Source organism: Balaenoptera musculus, chromosome 3 (genome assembly GCF_009873245.2).
Source record: "Balaenoptera musculus isolate JJ_BM4_2016_0621 chromosome 3, mBalMus1.pri.v3, whole genome shotgun sequence".
NCBI lineage: Eukaryota > Metazoa > Chordata > Mammalia > Artiodactyla > Balaenopteridae > Balaenoptera > Balaenoptera musculus.
Genome location: NC_045787.1, coordinates 59,185,915 through 59,206,974, shown reverse-complemented (window position 1 = coordinate 59,206,974; position 21,060 = coordinate 59,185,915). Strand labels below are relative to the sequence as shown.

General features: G+C 39.1%; 1 protein-coding gene across 1 annotated transcript in view; it reads right to left on the bottom strand.

The window, feature by feature from the left end:
- The window catches only part of IQGAP2 (IQ motif containing GTPase activating protein 2), a 291,241-nt gene that overhangs the window by 55,059 nt on the left and 215,122 nt on the right, over positions 1-21,060 (bottom strand). Inside the window, exons 15-20 of the mRNA XM_036849360.1 lie at positions 16,392-16,559; positions 11,144-11,286; positions 9,124-9,294; positions 2,973-3,056; positions 1,775-1,846; positions 1,039-1,108 (exon numbers count right to left, since the gene is read on the bottom strand). Coding sequence (XP_036705255.1) covers positions 1,039-1,108; positions 1,775-1,846; positions 2,973-3,056; positions 9,124-9,294; positions 11,144-11,286; positions 16,392-16,559 — 708 coding nt within the window. The remainder of the gene's footprint in view (positions 1-1,038; positions 1,109-1,774; positions 1,847-2,972; positions 3,057-9,123; positions 9,295-11,143; positions 11,287-16,391; positions 16,560-21,060) is intronic.

Here is a 21,060-nt window from a genome sequence, read left to right as displayed (position 1 = left end):
AACAAATCAATATTTTAGCTTTACTAATTATTATGGGTCAAATGTAATAGCTCCTCTATCAACAGCTGGCTTTTTGGCATCTTCATGATATCTTCATACCACGTTGTGGTACTTTCATTTCAGGAAACCACACAACTTAACAGTCAGCACTTACAAGTGGCCACATTACGGTTCCAGCAACTTTTAAACCTGAATGCATTCAGTGCCTTTCTGGAGGGAATGGGTGAAAATGAATCATGACAGACTAATAAAAGTGATCTGTTTTTCGGCTTAAAAAAATGCCTTCGTTTTATGAAGATGCTGAATTGAGAAAGAAATGAAAATTTACAGTTCAGTTACCACAAAGCCACCCTATTTGCCAAAGCCCAGAGCAGTTTTGATCTGACTTATTGAAAGGAAAAAAAATGAGAGGAAAAAAAATCACAGGCCAGGCAATAAATTAAACAGTATTCAAATTTAAGCTTATCTTCTGGCTCTTTTGCATTAGATTCCTGCCTCTAGCTCAAATTTAATATAAAAAATCAGCATTTATGCCAACTCCATTTTTTAAAAATTGAAGTGTAGTTGATTTACAATGTTGTGTTAGTTTCAGGCATACAGTGAAGTGATTCAGATATATATATATATATATTTTTTTTTTAATATTCTTTTTCATTATAGGTTATTATAAGATATTGAATATAGTTCCCTGTGCTATACGGTAGGTCCTTGTTGATTATCTATTTTATATATAGTAGTGTGTCTATGTTAATCTCAAACTCCTAATTTATCCCCCCACCCCATGCAGTCCATTCCTTTTGAAGAAGAAATCACATCTACTGCATTTACCCCACTCCATTTAGATAGAAGGGTCCACTTCCTGTCATCACATCTTCCTTTGTGTACTGGTTCAGAACCTGGGGTCTGAGATGGTCAAAATCTACTGGAAATAACGGGCATCCTCTGTTTCTGGAGCAGCCACTGAAGTGACTCAGATGGAAATAACTTGTCCTTGCCTGGTTAATAAGGGATAATTTGTCTCAGAATGCTCCCACTTACCCAGTGTTTTGTAGTCATCTCTAGCTTTGTTTGCTCTCAATAGAGACTGTATTTTCACAATTTCATTGTTCTGCGAAAAAAATAAGACCAGTCACTACCTCCCAGAGTCCCATCTACTCCACTATTTTAGAATTTAGAACTATTTAAGAAGTGACAGCGTTTTCAAAAGGGACACTATTTAGAACTGATAGTATTTAGATGTGGTGTAGTCAATGTTTATTTTTGCATTCTCTTTGAAGAAAGGGGCAGATAAGTTAGCTAAAATATAAACAAGATTGCAAAGGGACTGTATAAATAAAGAGATTTAAAAAGGGAAAAGAATTTTACCACCAAATTTAGATGGTCCAATCTATGTTCACATATCTATTCTTCAAAGATCCTAAAAAAATTCCTCCTGCGGGCATCTATTTAAATTAATCGGTTAGCAGTAATAAGCACTTTATGAGTCATTTTGGAAAGTTGAATCTTTTCTCCCTGGCATTACTAGCCCACATCAGTTTTCTCTCACCCATTTCCTTTCCAGTTCTGTATGGTGAAGTCTCACTCTGAACCTGAGTTCTGAATAAAAAAATGTAAGAAGCCTCCAAATAGTATCGCATTGAGTTCTAAAACCTATTTTTTCCTCCTAGTGTTCATTTCCACCATTTAATAAAAGTCATTCAATGCTAACATTCAATAAAGTATTCATTTAGTTCATTTTCAGCCAGGATAAAAAATCCACATGCGTGTCTCTTACATGATCTCTGAAATACTGTAGTCGTGAGAGGTAATTCTTTCGTGCTGTTACCATCCGGAACCAGGACTGAATCTAAAAATAAGTTAAAAAGAGAAATCCAGGCAATTACCAGATAACCTTTCATATCTCTTTATGGAGTCTTTTAAAAATAATATTGATAGATAATTTGATAAAAAAGTAAAAATTAGCAGCCTACCAACTAATAAACATCTAAAGCCTAATCTTCTTCTTCTACTTCCTTCGTTGCTTTTTCTCCTAGGGGTTCAGAACATGTTACACGTTATGGTGGGGAAGGTAATGTAGCTCTTTGTACTATTTTGCTTTAATCTCAGTAAATTAAAGCCAAGCGGGCAAGGCATTTTGCTGAGAGTTGCCATGGGTCAGGGGATCAAATGAGAAACTAAGTTCAGGGTTGCTTCCCACATCTCTTAAACGCAGAGAATATTCTTTAGGTCTTTACAGGAAAACATTTCAAGAGGTCTCACGAGGGACCAACTGTGACCCACGGTTTTCTAAGCGAATAAGCATGTGTTCCAGGGTAAGCAAAGGACATTTCATTCAGGAGCTAGTAATGCACAAGGGGTCTAGAACATGTCATTCTTTGTCCTCACAGTTTAAAAAGTCTTAACAAATCTCATCTGATTCCCATCTCTCTCCAGTCCCACTCTTGTGACTCTCATCTGGATTTCCAAGTTTCTACAAGTTCACTGCCGTACAGTTCTTTAGTTTTCAGCTCTGAGACAGTGGGCACTCCAATGCGTGTTCTTTCTCTAAGCTCAGAGCAACCAGCCTCGGTGGGAAGCTGGTGGGAAGTTAGGCCCTAACTTAGCTCTACTTTCTCTTGTCATTGGCTTTGCATTTGCCTTACAACTAAGGTTTGCACTGTTAAATTTGAGCATTCTAAACATTATCAGCGAAGACCATAAGAAGAACATAAAATAAAGCTGGGTTTCCTCCAGAATTTAAATAATCAATTTGGACTTGTTAGAGAAAGAGCATATATTATAAAGGACCGGAGACAATAGAGTGTTTTGATGGACTTGCTTGAAGATGATCAGCTAAGTGAGTAGTGGAGGTATGACTCAAACCCAGGACTTGCTTCTGATGTCAAGGCTCAAACATAGTCTGTCTTCTAGAAGCAAAATGAAAATGAAGGGAAAAGTTTAAGTCAAGCACTAAGGTAGGAAAGGGTGTTTACCTTCACAACAGAAGGAATATTATCAATGAACATTTGTCGCCTGTGCATATATGAGGCCCGCTGTTTATGTCCCTTCCAAAAAGCCTGTGGAAAATAATGAGTTACAGAATTACTTACATGTAACAGTTTATTTTAGAAAGTGCAAGGACGGAGTACATCTCAGGAGACACTGAGTTGGGACAATGTCAAGGATCCTCCCTTCCAAATCTCATCTGGACACCATCTCTAGGGGTGGACATTAAACTGGGCAGAGCATACCAGCTCACACCTGAGGCTTGCCCCAAGTTTGGGAAAGGAATTACCAGGTGGAAGCCCAGTTTCTGGTTTGAAAGTTTAATTTTACCAAGGCCCTGGGTGATGAGAAGTGATAATAATATGGAATTGCCCTCAAACATACAAACAGATCAATTGGGTGCTGGTATTATTTGGTAACAATATAAGATGCTTCAAAATAATGACTAGTAATTAGCTTTCCTCCAACAAGTGGGCCACTGTGATCCAGACTGAAAAGGAAGATGACTCTGGATCCCTGAAAACAGGAGTGCTGTGATTGATCTTTTATTATTGCATCTATTTTTTACATAAAGCTTAATGAGGCTTCATCAACATAGCTTTACAAGGTTATCACCATCAAAGAGAACTTTTACAGGAAACATTTGCAAAAAGTGGACACAAACTGGTATCTTTAGGATGATAAATCCATAGCTGTTATAAAGTTTATTCCAATTCATTTTTGAGAATCTTTCTATTGAAACATATCTTTGTAATTCACTCCAATTCTCTGATTTTGTTTTTCAGGTTAGAAATGAAATACAAGTTCTGTGTTAAAAAGGACAAATACAAAAAAATCAAGTTTTTTTTTGGCCTCGCAGCGCAGCTTGCGGGATCTTAGCTCCCTGACCAGGGACTGAACCCGGGCCACGGCAATGAAAGCGCCGAGTTCTAACCACTGGGACACCAGGGAATTCCCCAAAATCAAGTGGTTTTTTTGTTTGTTTGTTTGTTTCAGTTATTTTTTATAAATTTCTTTTCACATCTGCATAAATCAATCTACCTCATTCCTTCTTTTTAAAAAGGTATGCGGAATTTTATTGCCATTTAAAAAATAATATACTTTTTGGTAATGATTCAAAACAAAACAGTCATGATGGAATAAGTACCCAACTGAGTACTTGCTCCAGACTTCCCCTCTCAATTTAAATCCCTAGAAATGATAAATATGCTTTTAAAAAAAACTTAATTTTGAAATAATTATCGACTCATAGGAAGCTGCAACAGTAATACATTGAGTTCCATGTACCCTTTATCCAGCTTCCACCAATGGAAACATCTTACAAATAGGCTTTTAAAGCAATCCATCATAGTGCTAGAAAACAAGAAGGCATATGGGTCAAAAAGTATGAGGGATCTTGGAAGAGAGACGGTAGCTTGAATTGGCTGAAAGAGGGAACCACAGAACACAATTCTACAAACATTGGGAACCTCTACAAAAAATGTGAGATGGCTCTAAGCTTGAGGGAGCCTTGAATATCAGTCTGAGAAATTTTGGGAAAGTTGTCACATCACTCATTGCCAAGCAGTGAGGGGAAAAAAAACATAGATGGGGAGTAGGGGTTGGGAAAAGTACAAAAGAATATAGCCTTTTTGGAGGGAATTTAGCAGTATCAAATTTAAAATTATTTAGCGTTTCACCCAGTGTTTCTAATTTTCAATATACCTAGCCTAAGGAAATATAAGTACCTGTGTAGGAAAACAATATGTAAGGATTTTTGTTGCAGCATTGTTTGTAATACCGAAAATACGTAGAGAACAGAATATTGACAAATAGGGAAATGGTGATAAACTGTGATTGCACTCATACTAATGGCAATCTAACTAGTAACTTATTTGTCACGATGGGTCTCAATGGTGACTCGTGTTTTTGTGGCTAACACTGTTTTAAAGCACAGAGGTGCAAATGTGCAAATAATATTATACACCCCATTCCTTGATCCAAATTGAAAGGCAACCAAGATACTGGGATTAGCTCAATTTCTCATTCTGCTTTTTTGGAATTATCTCAATTCCAGAAACACTATTAATCTCTATTAGCTCAGATTCTCAAAGATTCTGGATAAGGAATCTGTTGTAGTAACAGAAGATCTAATATTGAAGCATGTTTGCATTAGTGGAATGAACCCACTTGTCCGTTTTGTACTATGTTTTTAATGTCCTAAGGCAATGCTCACCAACAGTACTTTCCTGAAGATTTCATTTTGTATTTCATCTCTTTAATGATTATGTAGATTTTTCTGGAATCTACATTTATATTTTTATTGTTACCTTTCCAAACCAAGGCAACTTGGCTGGGTTTTGAAGTTTTGGTCTATAGAAGCAGAGTACTATTGGCTTCCTATTTTATTTGTCAAAATTTAACATTCTTCTTTTTTAGTTTGTAAGTTTTAGTTTCTTCAGGATTGGCTTTTCTCATTCTGTGCTAACAGCACAACTCCTGTGCAAGGCCCAGAGACAGCAGGCTCTTTTAATTAGAGGCTCTTTATTAAAAACAATTATAAGTATAAAGTTGGGAGGAAGGAGCTACTGATAAAAATGCAAAAGAAGACAAAATTCTAAACCATAAAGCCATTTAGAAGCAGCTATTTATAAACAATTAGAGACAAGGCGTTTACAAAAACATCAATCTCTCTCTTGACTGGTATGAGAACTTGCGTGAAAGTTTATAATAGCCATGTTTTTGTTTTGTTTTTTGTTACCATAAATATATTTTCTGTGCAATTCAGCTGTAACAAAGGAGTTTCCCAAGATACCTAGACCTCAGAAGTTACTGCTCTGTTTTATAGATTCTAATTGTCAATCTCTAGAAAATCTGGCTTGCTAAATTGGTTGCCTCGCTTGATAATTGGGCACTCAGGATAGTAATATTCAAATTACCAACTTCTGAAGCACAAATTCTGTGATCTCTCTGTTAGCCAAGAAAACCCTAAATATTTACCTCTTTTCTCACTCTGCTTAAAGGTACAATCCCGCAACCTGCAAGAGTAGTCAGTTACATTCCAACAATGTAATGAAGGACTGTCCCATCAGGTCACCCCCCTCCTCCTGGCCCCAGATTCTGCCGCAGTTCCTGACAACCTGCACTTGCTTCAGAGAAGCTTGTTTCTTTTTCTTTGCCCTGACGCTTGTGGCACTCTCTGACCTGAAGTTCAATAATTTAGTCATTCTCAGGGCTAAGTTCTGGTATTTCTCTATTATGCTTTTTCCTACAAAGTGGCATTTCAGCTTTCTTCAGTTCAAGGAAAAAAATATTGTAGCTAACTCTTTTTTCCTGTCTTGATTTTTCTGATCTCTTCCTGGGCCATCCAACCGCCTGGATGTTGGATCCCCACTACCTGCCCTGTGAGTCACCATCTCTCCCGCCTCATCACTTCGAACACTTGTTGAGCACTTAATAGCTGCATACTGGGCAAAGTCTGTTATGTGTATTATCCCATTTAATCCCTACAACCCTGTGATAAAATGGGTATTATCATCTTCAGATGAGAAAATGTATTTTAAGTCATCTATTCTTAGCTTTTTCTGTGATTTTTCTCAAGTTCTCCACGTGTTTCCATCACTTTCAGTGTCTGTTCTACATTCTGCAGTTATAAGTTCATTCACATTCTAGGACGTCATTTTTCTTCCTCTCTGTAGCTATGGGTTATCTTTTCATTTTATCATGCTGTCTTGTTTCATTAAGTCCATGCATCTTACTAAATTTCTTAAAAGCATAAAGCAGTTTCAGTATAAAAATTTCTTCTGTCTCCTGGAATACGAGAATCCTTAGATGTTAATTTATGTTTTACAACTTATATCCATTTTTCTTTTTTTTTTGCTATAAAATTTTCATTTTTGTTTGAGATTTTTTTCTGGCTCTCTTCTTAAATGTTGGCCATTTTATCAGGGCTTTCTTACTGTTCAAATATAATATGGTTATAATAGATTCTCATTACCTTCCTCTGTGTTTACTTGGGTACCTTCTGACTTGTCCCCTAAGCACTTGAGACAAAGGATTGGCTACTGATGACATATACTCTCTGTTCCATATTTAGTTCCTTGGGAGGAGACTGTCGGTGGTAGCACGGTGGAGCTGGGGTGTGGTTCCCCTCAGCCTGGGAGCTTTCTCTCTGAATTTGTTGAGACTACTGTGTCTGGGGTTGATGCAGCCAGCTAAGAAGTTTGAGCTGTTCCACAGATTTGACATCATTCCCCTAATTTAGAATGAATCAGCCACTTCGGCAAAAAATGAGATTAGCACGATGCCCTTTGGTTCATGGTCTTCTGGTTTTCTGGGTCAGACCATATTCATCTCCAGGCTACAGCCTGACTTTAGACCTCATGCCCTCCTTGTTAGAAAACTGTCGGAAGCAGGGGGAAAGAAGTCATCACGGGGTGACTTCATAGTGTAATGGCTTCTTCTTCAGTACTGCTGCTTCCACTGAGGTGGGGAGGAAAGGCTCCAGGTGACTGTTTCCGTCTTTTCCCCAGCTCTCTCATGATTTTAGCCCTGGGTCCTAATATCAGGCGGATTTTATGCTAGAGGGCTCTTTAGAGTGTCTTCCAACTATAACACAGCTCTGGGCAGACTGGAGAGCTTGAGGTTGGTCCAAATTGTGTCACACTGGCTAACACTCTTCGAATTTTGTGCAAAAGTAGAGCCTCAGCCTCAGTGTAGATGACGTTATACTTAAGATTTTGTTCACTTCCTGTGTGTTTTGTCTACCATTTATTTAAAGAAGGAATAAACTGGAAAACTTAGGGGTTCACCTAGAAAAATCCTTTGAGTGTCAAGTTTTTTCTTCTTTTTAATTTTTTTATTTATTTGATTTTTGGCTGCGTTGGGTCTCCACTGCTGTGCACTGGCTTTCTCTAGTTGCAGCGAGCGGGGGCTACTCTTTGTTGCAGTGCATGGGCTTCTCATTGGGGTGGCTTCTCTTGTTGCAGAGCACGGGCTCTAGGTGCATGGGCTTCAGTAGTTGTGGCTCGCGGGCTCAGTAGTTGTGGCTCGTGGGCTCTAGAGCGCAGGCTCAGTAGTTATGGCACATGGGCTTAGTTGCTCCGCGGCATGTGGGATCTTCCCGGACCAGGGCTCGAGCCCGTGTCCCCTGCATCGGCAGGCGGATTCTTAACCACTGCGCCACCAGTGAAGCTTGAGTATCAAGTTTATAGAAGAAATTTCTTTTAAAAAATTAATCATTCCTGCCTTCTAACATCTTAAGCTCTGAGCAAACTCAGATATTTGAGCACCTATCATATGCAAGACACAAAAATACAAAAGTTTTAAAAACTCATTTTCTGCCCTGCACAATATTAAAGTTAGGTGGGGAAGCAGATCAGTACACCAATGATCACAAAAGAGAAGCCCTTCAACTTACAACCTTTCAATTTTGGAAACTTAATAGTTACGGCCAAAGCAAAAACCCACCAAACTCTGCCCATCAATAACAGTATCACTTTGGATGCAGAAAAAGGAACAAACACACGGTCTTTTGGAAACCAGCGTGGTGGTTGAGAGAGGATGCTAGGGGAACACAGAATAGAAACATCTAAATCTAGCAAGTTCCTCTCCTGCCAACCAGAACATTCGGACAAGTCATGCAAGCTTAAGAAGAAAAAGGTCGGGAATGAGGATGCCTCTTGCAGGCCTGAATGAAGAAGGAGATTATATAAGAGGGAAGACAGACTCAGAGATGCTACATCTATTTCATGAGCTATTCTGTTCTTTAGGCTACAAGAGCATAGAAACTCAGATGCCACTCAACATCCACTAACAACTAAGAAACCAATTCAAAAGCACCTGAGGTCAGACAGTAGGTGACACAAGAATATCCGCCTTTTTAGAGAAACAGGATTTCAACTCTGATCTCAGGTATTCCGCTGACTCTGACTATTCACAGTGTCCTGAATACTTTCCAGAAGACCGCAGGTGAAAAATCATTCAACATCCTTCCCATCTCGGAGTCTTCAATAAAGTAGACTCAGAGGCACTGATTAAGGACAAAATCTGCAGTCACATTTGTTTATTAGAATGCTGGTAGTTGACTGTCCTATTATCAAATAAAACATTTTCATGGAATGACAGTTTTCTGTAACGAGTGGTAGGTGACTCACATACCTGTATTTTGGTCACATGCTCTTCTTGTTCATACAAAAAGGATTTCCTAGCTTCATGCTCTTTCCTAAGGAGGGGTCCTGAGGTTGCGGCTTGAAAGCACAGAAGCATATCTTCGGTAGCAGACCACATCTTCTCACGAATGTAATCTGCTGTGACTTCCTCAATAATGTCCTGGCAAGAGATATTTCTTATGGTTACACTTCACACATCAGATGAAAGGAGCATAGAGAACAGCTTCTGGAAATGTTATCTTTCAGAAAATGATCTGCATAGCTCTTTCTGGCTTGGTGTAAAAAAAGATCTGACCAGAGCCGAGGGATGAACTGGCTCAGCTTCTCTCTAGTGATATGGTTCTGGAATCCTCTGAACTTTGTGCTGAGATGGTATGAGAATGAGGTTGAATGGTCTCAGGATTTGGAGGTAGAGATGTATAGATGATGCTGGCAGGGACCAGGCAAGAGGCCTGATCTCCTCAGAGTGTAAGAGAGACAAGGATGATTACAGTAAGAGCATGCATCACCTCCTCTCTCTCCTGAGGGAAAGACCGCAGTGCCCATGAAGTCCTTGGGCTTTTCTTGCCCAGGCCAGAGGAGGCAGATCCCTGCAATGAGTAGGGGAAAACTCAAATAAACTTGGGAGAAAATAAAAGACTTGGAGCTGAAGAAAAGGCGGTGGGAGAGGAAAGATAAGTGCTATTGTGGGCAGACAGGGAAACCTAGATGAATGAGAAAAAAAGGAAGAAGGGGGATTGTGAGAAGTCTTCATGTGGATGATGAACTGGGCTTACTTTTATGTTCTTTGAGAGACGCAAGCAAAGACTGGACTCGCTTCTATGGCGGATGTCTCTTATCCAGTGTGACTGGACTCAGTGATGGTTAATTTAAACAATTAAAAGTGAAATCATATAAAAGATGCATAAATACTTTTAAGAAGACATATGTACATTCTTGAATAAATTCAGTAATTTCAGATTGACTAGAATTTTTTTTTTTTTTTTTAACAGCAAAGACCCTCCACTTTTTATTAATCCTGATACTCCACTCCACAAAGTTATACCTAGGGCATCTTTGGATGCCACACGAGCAGTTTTGGCTCTGAGTTTAACCCTTCAATGCTGCTTCTTCACAGTTTGACATATCTTTTCAATGAGAGCACATGGTTTTTAAATACTGGCCATAATTTCATTTTTCAACAAAGCAGCACTAATAGTTCATTTCCACAATGCCATTTTCCTATAAACTGTAGGAACTTTACACATTTGAAATTAGTTAATAAATATGTTTTTCACTATCTTCTTGTCATTCAGGATTTCTGTGGCATTGTCATCCCCAAGCCACAGTTTCTCCTCCGAGTTTTGGTAAATACCGCACCGGTGATTCTGTCCACAATACTGCTACCCTGCAGTATCTTTGATGCTGGTGACTGTGAACAGTTCTATAAGATCTACATTTGTGAGTTCTATTTTTTTCAAGATGGAACTCAATTATTAGAAGTATTTTCTCTTTACACACACTACAATGCCTGGATCAAAGAGCAATTTTCACATCTTCTGGGTCCAACTTTTGGTCTCAAGTCCAAAGCAATCTTGGTGAACATTCCTTCAAGAGTATTTCTCCTGGGGAAGCATTACTCACTTGAATGGACCTATGTATCTGTTATAGGTTGAGGCTGGGGGGAAAGAAATAAGACATTTTGAATACTTACAACCAAGGAATTACCATTAACCGAGCTTTGGTGTCAAGGAAAACCTGGAGATTGATTTCTTAGGATAATCTGTCATCCTAAAGAAGCTGCAAGAGCTTTATTCCCTAGTTCTGTTTGGTGTTGCTCTGACACACGGAAAACATTCTAAAAGTCAGTAACCATGCAGCCACGTCCAGCTGTAGTTCGTGAAGACTTTACTCCATATCCAGTCTTCAAATAAATTAGTTCTTCCCATCAATTGCATGATTCAAAAGTAGAAAAGCAATCACACTTATCTTTATATAGTACACCTTCCCATCAAACACCAACCTCCTACCTCAATTTCTTTTCCCATGAGCCATGATTCTTTAAGCAAGCAGGATTCAGGTGTGACCCAGGAACTCTCTTTTGAATCGATGTTGTAGTAGTAATCATATTTCTCCTGCAGGTTGAGTTTGAGCCACGAACCTTCAGTAGACACTAAAGAAAAAGGTTTGTTAAATTCCAGAGAGGAACATGGAAACTTTCAACATTAATGTAGTTTCTTCAATAAGTAAATTAATTGAATGAATATGTTTTTCACCAAACATTCAGATAGTGTGTTAAAATTATTAGCAAGGACTCATTAAAATGGAATGAATTCTATGTATTCAATGGCAGCTCCCTGCTAAGACAAAGAAAAAGGAGGAGAGAGTAATATCTAATGCTGGCTCTGCATACCAAATTTTTCATGAGGATGAAAAGAGTTGCAAATGGCCAACAAGAAGGAAAAGCAAACAAGGATGGATACCCCAGGTAGGTGTGAATAGCACCACAAGGAGACAGGGGAGACCGATGAGGAAGAATCGTCTTTGTTTAGAAAGGCTTCCAGCAACTTCTTTGAAAAGGAGTGACCTACAATGGCTGTGACCCATTATTTAAGGAGAACCCATTATTATTATTATTTTTTTAATTAATTAATTAATTTTTGGCTGCACTGGGTCTTCGTTGCTGCACGCGGGTTTTCTCTAGTTTCAGTGACCGGGGGCTACTCTTTGTTGTGGTGCATGGGCTTCTTATTGCAGTGGCTTCTCTTGTTGTGGAGCACGGGCTCCAGGTGCGCGGGCTTCAGTAGTTGTGGCTCGCAGGCTCAGTAGTTGTGGCTCCTGAGCTCTAGAGCACAGGCTCAGTAGTTGTGGCGCACGGGCTTAGTTGCTCCGCAGCATGTGGGATCTTCCCGGACCAGGGATGCAACCCGTGTCCCCTGCACTGGCAGGCGGATTCTTAACCACTGCACCACCAGGGAAGTCCCGAGAACCCATTATTTAATGATCTGCATTAAACCAAAGCAGAAGTGACTCATCTTTGCAGACAACTTTATTCAAAGCACAAAATGGCATACACAACCTCTGAGGTCACTAAGCAGGGAAAAGGAAAATTCCTGGTCCCTCTGACTCATCTTGCTCTACACAACCACACAAAAGCAGAAAAAAAATGTTGAAAGAACTTAATTTTTTGGCGGGGGCGTGGGGTGGATACTAGACAAAAACAAAACAAAACTATGGCAGTCATGGCTTAAATTGGCCAAGAAGAATATCTCCTCACGAATTTATGGGCTATACTTCCTATTTAGCAATCTATTTATTTTGTTGAATGGTTATGATTCTTGTCCCAGATCAGAGAGCTAAAAACAACAATAAAAATAAAAACAGAAACTTCTGACCAAGCTAAGCCAACTGCTGCCAAGTGAGCATTAGACTAATTGCCTTTATAGGTAAATCAAAATTTGACTGAATTTCCTTAAAGAATATTTAAATGGATTCAAATATCTAAGCAGAGATAACTTTAAGGCGTGTTGATTTAATGTGTGTTGATTCTTATCTGGTTTTGTGTGTTGATTCTTTACTTGGTTTTTAATGCCCCTCAACTGTTCTGTCAATGCCCAGGAACAGAGATACATCTCTCTTCAAATGGGAAGTCAGGCAGTTGTTATCTGTTTAGAAATGCTGGTCTACTAGAAAATATATTGTATAGTCAAATTAGGATGATCACAAGTAATCATTATATTTTCAATCACCAACAGTTGTCAGATTCACAAGTGCCTTCAGAAGAATGAAAACCCTTTTTAAGGCAACTCTCTCAGTGGGAAGGAAAGAAAGCAAATAAAGATGGTGAAAATGGGTATGTTTTATTTTCATAAGAATTGAGATGTAAAAAGTTCTTAGTTGGTTAAAAGCCAACCACATTGGGACTTCCCTGGTGGCACAGTGGTTAAGAATCCGCCTGCCAACGCAGGGGACACGGGTTTGAGCCCTGGTCCAGAAAGATCCCACATGCTGCGGAGCAACTAAGCTGTGAGCCACAACTACTGAGCCCCCGTGCCACAACTACTGAAGCCCGCACGCCTAGAGCCTGTGCTCTGCAACAAGAGAAGCCACCACAATGAGAAGCCCACGCACCACTGCAATGAAGAGTAGCCCCTGCTCGCCGCAACTAGAGAAAGCCCGTATTCAGCAACGAAGATCCAACGCAGCCAAAAATAAAAATACTAAATAAATAAATAAATAAATAAAAGACAACCACATTGGCACTGTAAGGGTTATTTGAGTTGGGATGTCAGTGGATAATAGAAAAAGAGAATTTTATCATTTTCACATCAAGTATGAGTTTAGAGTCAGATCAAAGACTGAGGAGGGCATCTCCAGAACAGGAGAAATGCAGTTGGTTTGTTACTTAGGGAAAAGACTAATTACGGGCCTCTGAGGAACCATACAAGAGAAAGATACCCGTGAGTTAAGAGGTGGTGAGCATTCCATAAGGAAGCATACTTTCTAGATGCCTTCCAGACAAAATCATAAGACCTAAACTGAACAATAAGGCTGAGTGATCTACCAAAGAGTGAACGCTTGTGTGGGAAAAAACAGACATCCTAGAATCAGAGGTGAAAGAGTAAGAATAAATCATCCTGTTCACTCCCCCAAACAATGTTCACAGCTCTATTGGGAATGAAAGTTAGTCTTTAATTGGCTAGAAAGTTTTTCCTCTTCCTTCTAGAACAGGGGTTGGCAATCTTTTTCTATAAAGGGCCAGAGAGTAAATATTTTCAGTCTTGTGTGCTACAGGTCTCTCATACAACTACTTGACTCTGCCACTGTAGCACGAAAGCAGCCAGAGACGATATGTAAATTAATGAGTGTGGCTGAATTACAATAAAACTTTATTTATAACAACAGGTGGCAGCCCAAGAATCCACTAAAAAACTATTAGAATAAATGAGTCCAGGAAGGTTGCAGGATACAAAATCAATATACACAAATCAATTTTATGAAAATATGCCCACACAAAAGTTTGTATACAAATGTTCACAGAAGTATTATTCAGGATAGCTAAAACTGGAGGAAAAAAATCTAAATTCTATCAACTGATGAATGGATAAACAAAATGTGGCATACTCATACAATGGAATATTATCAGCCATAAAAACAATGAAGAACTGATACATGCTACAACATGGTTGAACTTTGAAAACATTACGCTACGTGAAAGAAGCCAAACACAGTATGATTTAATTTATATGAAATGTCCAGAAGAGGCAAAATCAGAGAGACAGAGAGTAGATTAGCGATTGCCTGGGGCTGAAAGTTGGGGGTGGGGAGCAATGGGTAATAGGTAAGGGGCTTTGTTTATTATAAGAAAAAATATCCTTTATTAAAAGGCAAATTAACTAGTGGTGGTGTTTTTAGTGTTAACTAAAAACTTCTGAATTTCACACCTTAAAAGAGTGAATTTTATGGTATGTGATATATCTCAATAAAAAAATCAATTATATTTCTATATGTGAGCAATAAACAACCCCAAAGTAAAATTAAGAAAACAACATTTACAATGGCATCAAAAATAATAAAATATGTAGGAATAAATGCAACTAAAGAAATGCAAGCCCTATACATTGAAAACTACAAAACATTGTTGAAAGAATTAAAGACCTAATTAAAAGCAAAGACATACCATGTACATGGATCAGAAGACTTAATATTGTTAAGATGGCAATATGCTTCAAATTGATCTACAGCTTCAACACAATCTCTAACAAAGTCCCAACTCTCTTTTTGTTTCCAGAAAAAAATGAATCTAAGGTATCTCCTAGGTTTCTAAATTGGCTACCTCGGGACATTTTTTCTTCACTGACCAGGACATGGCACTTGGGAAGAGGAGTAGGCAAGTTTAGGGAAAAGAAGATAAAACTAAGTTTGGGCCAGGATGATTTTGAAATTATGATGGGTCATCTCTAGGAACTCACCCCTGCATAAATACAGTTGTACAATTCTTTCCTCATAAAGGATGAGGTAGGGGCACTACAGTAACTCCTGATGAAGAGTTGTGAAGGGAACAGAGAGAGGCTCAAGGGTGATCAGGTGCCAAGTAGGAGAGGATGGCCAGTAGTCCCGTTTCCATTTCATTAACAGAAAATTTGCAGAATTGGAGGGTAGAATTCCCAAGTTAGAAATACATCAGACTAATTTACAATGAAGTACATAGGGTACTTTTGGACAGACTTCCAGTGAATTAAAAAAAAAAAAAATTTTTTTTCCCTTAAGTTCCACTTCTAAGGCCATATATTGTCACAGCAGTTTCCTAAAGATGAATAGTACTATGTACATGACCCATGATGTGGTACAAGTAAACACCAGCCTAAGAGTCAGGAGACACCTTGATCCTTGACACTAGGACACAGCAAGTGCTCAACAAAAATCTACTAAAGAGATGATGGATTATCTCTGCCAAAAATTAATCTCCTTGGATTTGTCATTTTCTCCCTCTGTCCAAAATGTCATCAAGGTGATTTTCTAAATCTGAAAAATGAGTCTTAAACTCATGATCTAAAACACAGTTTCCACAGCTAATATTTCATGATCTGCCATTGGATTGAACAGGCATAAATATATGCCAAGGCTCTTGGAGACCAATTTGCTGCTTATTTTGTACTTTCAAAATTACTTTTTACTTCTACTTAATATTGTATAATAATGTGTCATTTGTTTCAAAAGGATGGAGAGAAATATTAGTGTAAAAATCAGTTTGTACCACTAGAGGGATGGCTCAACAGCAAGATCTATAGGAAGCAGTCTTCTTTTTTTTTTTGAGAAGCGATTCCAGTATTTATTTCCAAGATCCATACACTTGGATATGACTCTTTCATTATGACAGACACTATCAGAACTCCATTTTAGAAGCATGGGGACTCTGGGGCAAAAGGACAAGGATTAAGGTTTGAGAGAAAGACAATAACTCTTTTAAAGGAAAGCAGGAGATGTCTTTGAGGAGGCTACCCTATATCTGCCCTACCTTCTGTAAAGTCTCCTTTAATACTGTATTTTCTCAAGTATATGGCACCCACACACAACCATCAAGTTAATCACAGCTTTCCAAGAGACAAAAAAGGAAAAGCAACACCTAAAAAATTTCCTTTGCCAGAGATGATAAACATTTCAGAAACATTCATTTGAAAGCGATTATCTGTCTTAAAATTAAGGTAACACAATACCACAGAAACCATCATATTCAAAATGCCAATTTAGTTTGTGCTAAACAATGAAGAAGCTTACCATTTTTAGATTTTTGCTCTTTTGCCTTCGCAAGGGTGTCATAGTACCTGTCAGCACATTCGGGCATTACATCGTTTGTATTACCAACGGCAGACTTCAAAACAGACAAAATATCACTTTGCTTTTCCTTCTCCAAAAACTGATTAACATCAACGACCAGTGTAACCCCTGGATAATGAAAAATAAATGTTTCTGTTAATCGTTATCTTCTACTCACCCTAGAGGCGTGCAAAGATATAATTCAACCTTTTAGGAATGCATTGGTATTAAACCTGTTTACCCTTTGAGAGTATGCACTACATATGCCCCAGAGAGTCACCAACTGCTCAGGTTGTTAAGAGGAATAAAATCCCATAGGAGCACTGTTTATCAAAAATCGCAGTATTTCCTGGTTACTCTTGTGTGATATCGAGGCACTACGTTCTGCTCACTGTGGTGATCTGTGAAATGGGGGGGACACGTATTGACAGTAGATATGCAGCCCTTAGGCAGGTCATTAATCAGTATTTGAGAACTAGCTTTATGAAGACATGTATTTATTTTAGAAATGCTATCTAAGCCACAGAAATCCTGAAATTCTCTGGTATAGTGCAAGTATACTTTTAAGATTGTCCTTAGCAACCTGAACAAATGCTCTAGAAAGGCAACAGGCACAGCTGGTGGATATGTGCAGTGGAGTCCAGAAACTTAATTATGGAACCAATTTAGACCTAGAAAGCATGTTATCCCATTTCACATTTCTGCCTCTCCCCACAAGTAAAACCTCACTGGACTCTCGGTTTCCTCAAGAAAGTTAACGCGGTGAATCCTTTATCATCTATTTTAGTTCCAGGTGAGGATATTCTGGCCCAACCAATGGACCTACTGTCTTCACAACCTATAAATGCACTGAAGCAAGGCAGAACAAAAAAAAAATGGAAGAAACCAGGTTAAACACTTTCTAGATGAAAAAACATCTTGATGAAAAGAGAGGATAGAGATGGATTTTTTTTTTCTTTCTTTCTTTTTAAACACACACGTCAAACTCTGCCATACAAATACTAAATGGTATATTGCTGTCATCAAATTATGCTCACACGTGCATAGAACTGTGAAGGCTGACGTGGTAAGAAAAACAGAGTCTGACTTTCGACAGCCATGAGTCCACGTCATGCAAATCTCAAGGAGCACGTGAAGAGTAAAGACCTCCCACAGCCAACTCCAGTTGTTGCTGAACAAAAGCTACAGCAGTAGGTTCTTTCACATATAAAGTTAATGGGAATGGGTGAGCTGCCCCCCTTTCCTCTTCTCCAGGAAAGCTTTGCAGAACAAGAAGAAGGCAGTACTGGTGTTGGAGACGTCTGTGGTCTGAGAGATGTGGAAAGAACAAGGAAATGACAAAGGATCCTCACGTGAATTACATCCGACAGCTTCATCGAACCCAGTGAAATGCTGTTTTCCTTAAAAGAGGGATATTACGCAGGCATACATTTCTTGCAAATGTATGTATTGATGTGCAAGCAGTGGGTCCATGGGTTAATCTTCCAGATAACTGAAGCTGACTCCTTTAGGTGCCAACCTTCATCTTAACAGAATCATGCGCCACGAAAATCTAAAGCCCCGGGAAAAACCCTAACAGAACAGTTTCTATCCTGCTCGTCACTGTACCCACAGTCCCTGGGACGTATCAGGCGCTTAACATTTGCCGAGAGCTGCCAGAAGAGTCCTTCACGTCATTAAAATTAAACTGTGCTGTAATACGGTGAGTGGTAACTTCAAGGACTATGGAGGTGTTGGGGCTGCTTTGCTCCTGCACCAAATGGCCTCAAATTCCTCTTCTTTTTAGTTTTCCTCTAACGTCACTGTCAGTTATCACCTCTTGCTCCTGTCTGAGTGCCTGCATGGGGCAGCCCAAACACCTAACTTCTTGGTAGGTCATGGCTTCTGAGCTGGGAAGAGATACAAGAGATTAGCCTTATGCCGAAGATAAGAATAAACAGGCTCAAAGTAGCTATCCAGATGGTCCCCACTGAGATGAGAAAATCAGTTGTAGTACACAGGCTTTGAGACAGCTGTTTTGCTTGCTTTTTTCTTAATCTATGGGTTGTGATTAAGTTCCTGATAGTTGAGAATGACAGATAAATGATATCCGGAAAGTCAGGTATGTTTCTGCTACGGAACAAATGAAGAAAACCTCCCCCAAATCTCCTAAGAGATCCAAAAATATGTTTGCTTTACGTGGGTTCTTAGGAGGAGAAAGTAAAAAATCTTTTTACGTATAAAAGCACAGTTCTACATGTGGCACATAAAGAGGTAGACAATATATCTGTGGTATTAAAATGTCATGGTAAAGAGCACCATGGAAAAAAAAAAGGTTAGAAAGATTCCTTAGGGTGCAGTAATGGAAAAAGGCTGAAAAACATTGCTCTAAGGAGTCAAAAATGGAGAAAAACCTACTTTAAGAAAGCAGGATGCTCCAGTGAAAATGGACATTGGGCCAAAAGGAAGGAGTCTTGAGTTACTACGCCCTTTTAAATCTTGCCTGCGGTAAAATACATGGGCCAGCACATTTTCTTTTATCAAATTATCTGGGAGTGGGTTTGATAATTGCAACATGTGATCAGAATCGGTTTTTAAGTCTTTATACAAAGGATGAAGAATGTTTTTAAAAGTAAGATTAAATTCCTTGTTGATAAAACTGGAAAATTCTCAACTCAGTATAAGAATATAGATGGTTTTATCTTCAGAACATCTATTTGTTGTTATATATCATAGAAGACACTGTATCAACTCTTTCAAGGGATAGGACGGAAGTAGAAGAAAGGATTTTAAATATGCAAGTGTGGAGTAAAGAATCACACATTTGAGAAAATTTCTTATATTAATAGTAAATAGAAACGTTGAGTCTCAAGAGGATCAACTTAACATTCGCAGGCCAAATATAAGCAGAACACAGAATAAAAATAACTTCTAAACTGGTTTGATCTTTAAGAGAAAAATCATAACCTTTTTAGGCTATTTGAGTGCCTGTATGATATCTAATTTCTTAAAACTGTTTCTTCAAACTACGGCTGCCTTCAGTCTTATATATAAATTTAAATCTCTTGTGTACACAACTCAATTTTATTTTTTTTCTTAAGGATTAGAGTGCTAGATGGGACTTGCCTGGTGGCACAGTGGTTAAGAATCCGCCTGCCAATGCAGGGGACATGGTTCGATCCCTGGTCTGGGAAGATCCCACATGCCGCGGAGCAACTAAGTCCGTGCGCCACAGCTACTGAGCCTGCACTCTAGAGCCCGCGAGCCACAACTACTGAGCCCACGTGCCACAACTACTGAAGCCTGTGCACCTAGAGCCCATGCTCCGCAACAAGAAAAGCCACCACAATGAGAAGCCCGCGCACTGCAATGATGAGTAGTCCCCGCTCACCACAACTAGAGAAAGCCCATGGGGAAGCAATGAAGACACAGCGCAACCAGGAATTAAAAAAAAAAAAAAAAAGAAGCTCAAATGATGATTTATTAAAAAAAAAAAAGAAAAGGATTAGAGTGCTAGAATGGAAAGACTTCAAAGATCCTAAGGGTATAAAAATTAGGCTGGAGAAATACACATATTTTTCCAGGCTAAGGAAATAAAAACCAGATGTTCCTTACAGATGCCTGTGACATTTAAAAGCACATCTCTGGGGCAAGACTATGACTTGATACAACAGGATAGATTCTAATTATGTCATGAATGGAGAGGTTAATGAACTGCACCTTTAGGAATCTTAATTTATGTAGGTAATTTATATATGTAGAGTATTAGCATATCAATCTTTTTTAAAAAATAAATCTATTTATTTATTTATCTACTTATGTATTTTTGGCTGCGTTGGGTCTTCGTTGCTGCGCGGGCAACTCTTCATTGCGGTGGCTTCTCTTGTTGCAGAGCACAGGCTCTAGGCACATGGGCTTCAGTAGTTGTGGCACATAGGCTCAGTAGTTGTGGCACATGGGCTTAGTTGCTCGGCGGCATGTGGGATCTTCCTGGACCAGGGCTCTAACCCGTGCCCCCTGCATTGGCAGGCAGATTCTTAACCACTACACCACCAGGGAAGTCCCTAGCATATCAATCTTGAAGCTATTTTAGATTGCCATGTGATTTTTCTTATTATTCTTCTGTGAAAATAGATGCTTAAAAAAAAGGACAACTATCATTTGAGCTAATGTGGGTTCTGCCAATTGCTGAGTATGCCTACTCCATTTATGCATTTTGGACCTGGGGAAATAATCCTAGGGTGGGTTTGAGGCCCCACTAGACCCACTATAAGACGGACCTTAGCAACACCTCAGTGACGATCTGACCTCCACAAGCCCCTCCCCTGACTGGTGGACCACAGTGAAATTTTAGGTCTCCTGGAATTAGTGTCAGTTCAGAGTCAGTGTCCAGTAATCTCTGAAACGTCTGATTATGTCCTTTCCTCCCAGCACAGCCACCACAGTAGGGTATAACATGTTGGTAGTGTAGCAGGGTCCTTTTCCAAGGGGACCCAGCCCATCCTTCATTCAGGGGGTTCTGGGTCTGTAAATGGTTCAAGTCTGGGAACTAACGGAGGGACCATGACGTTCTGTTTTTTATGATTCAAGTTATACTTACATTCACCTGACCTAGAACTCTTCTTCCACTTGTGCAAATCAAGTAAGAGTT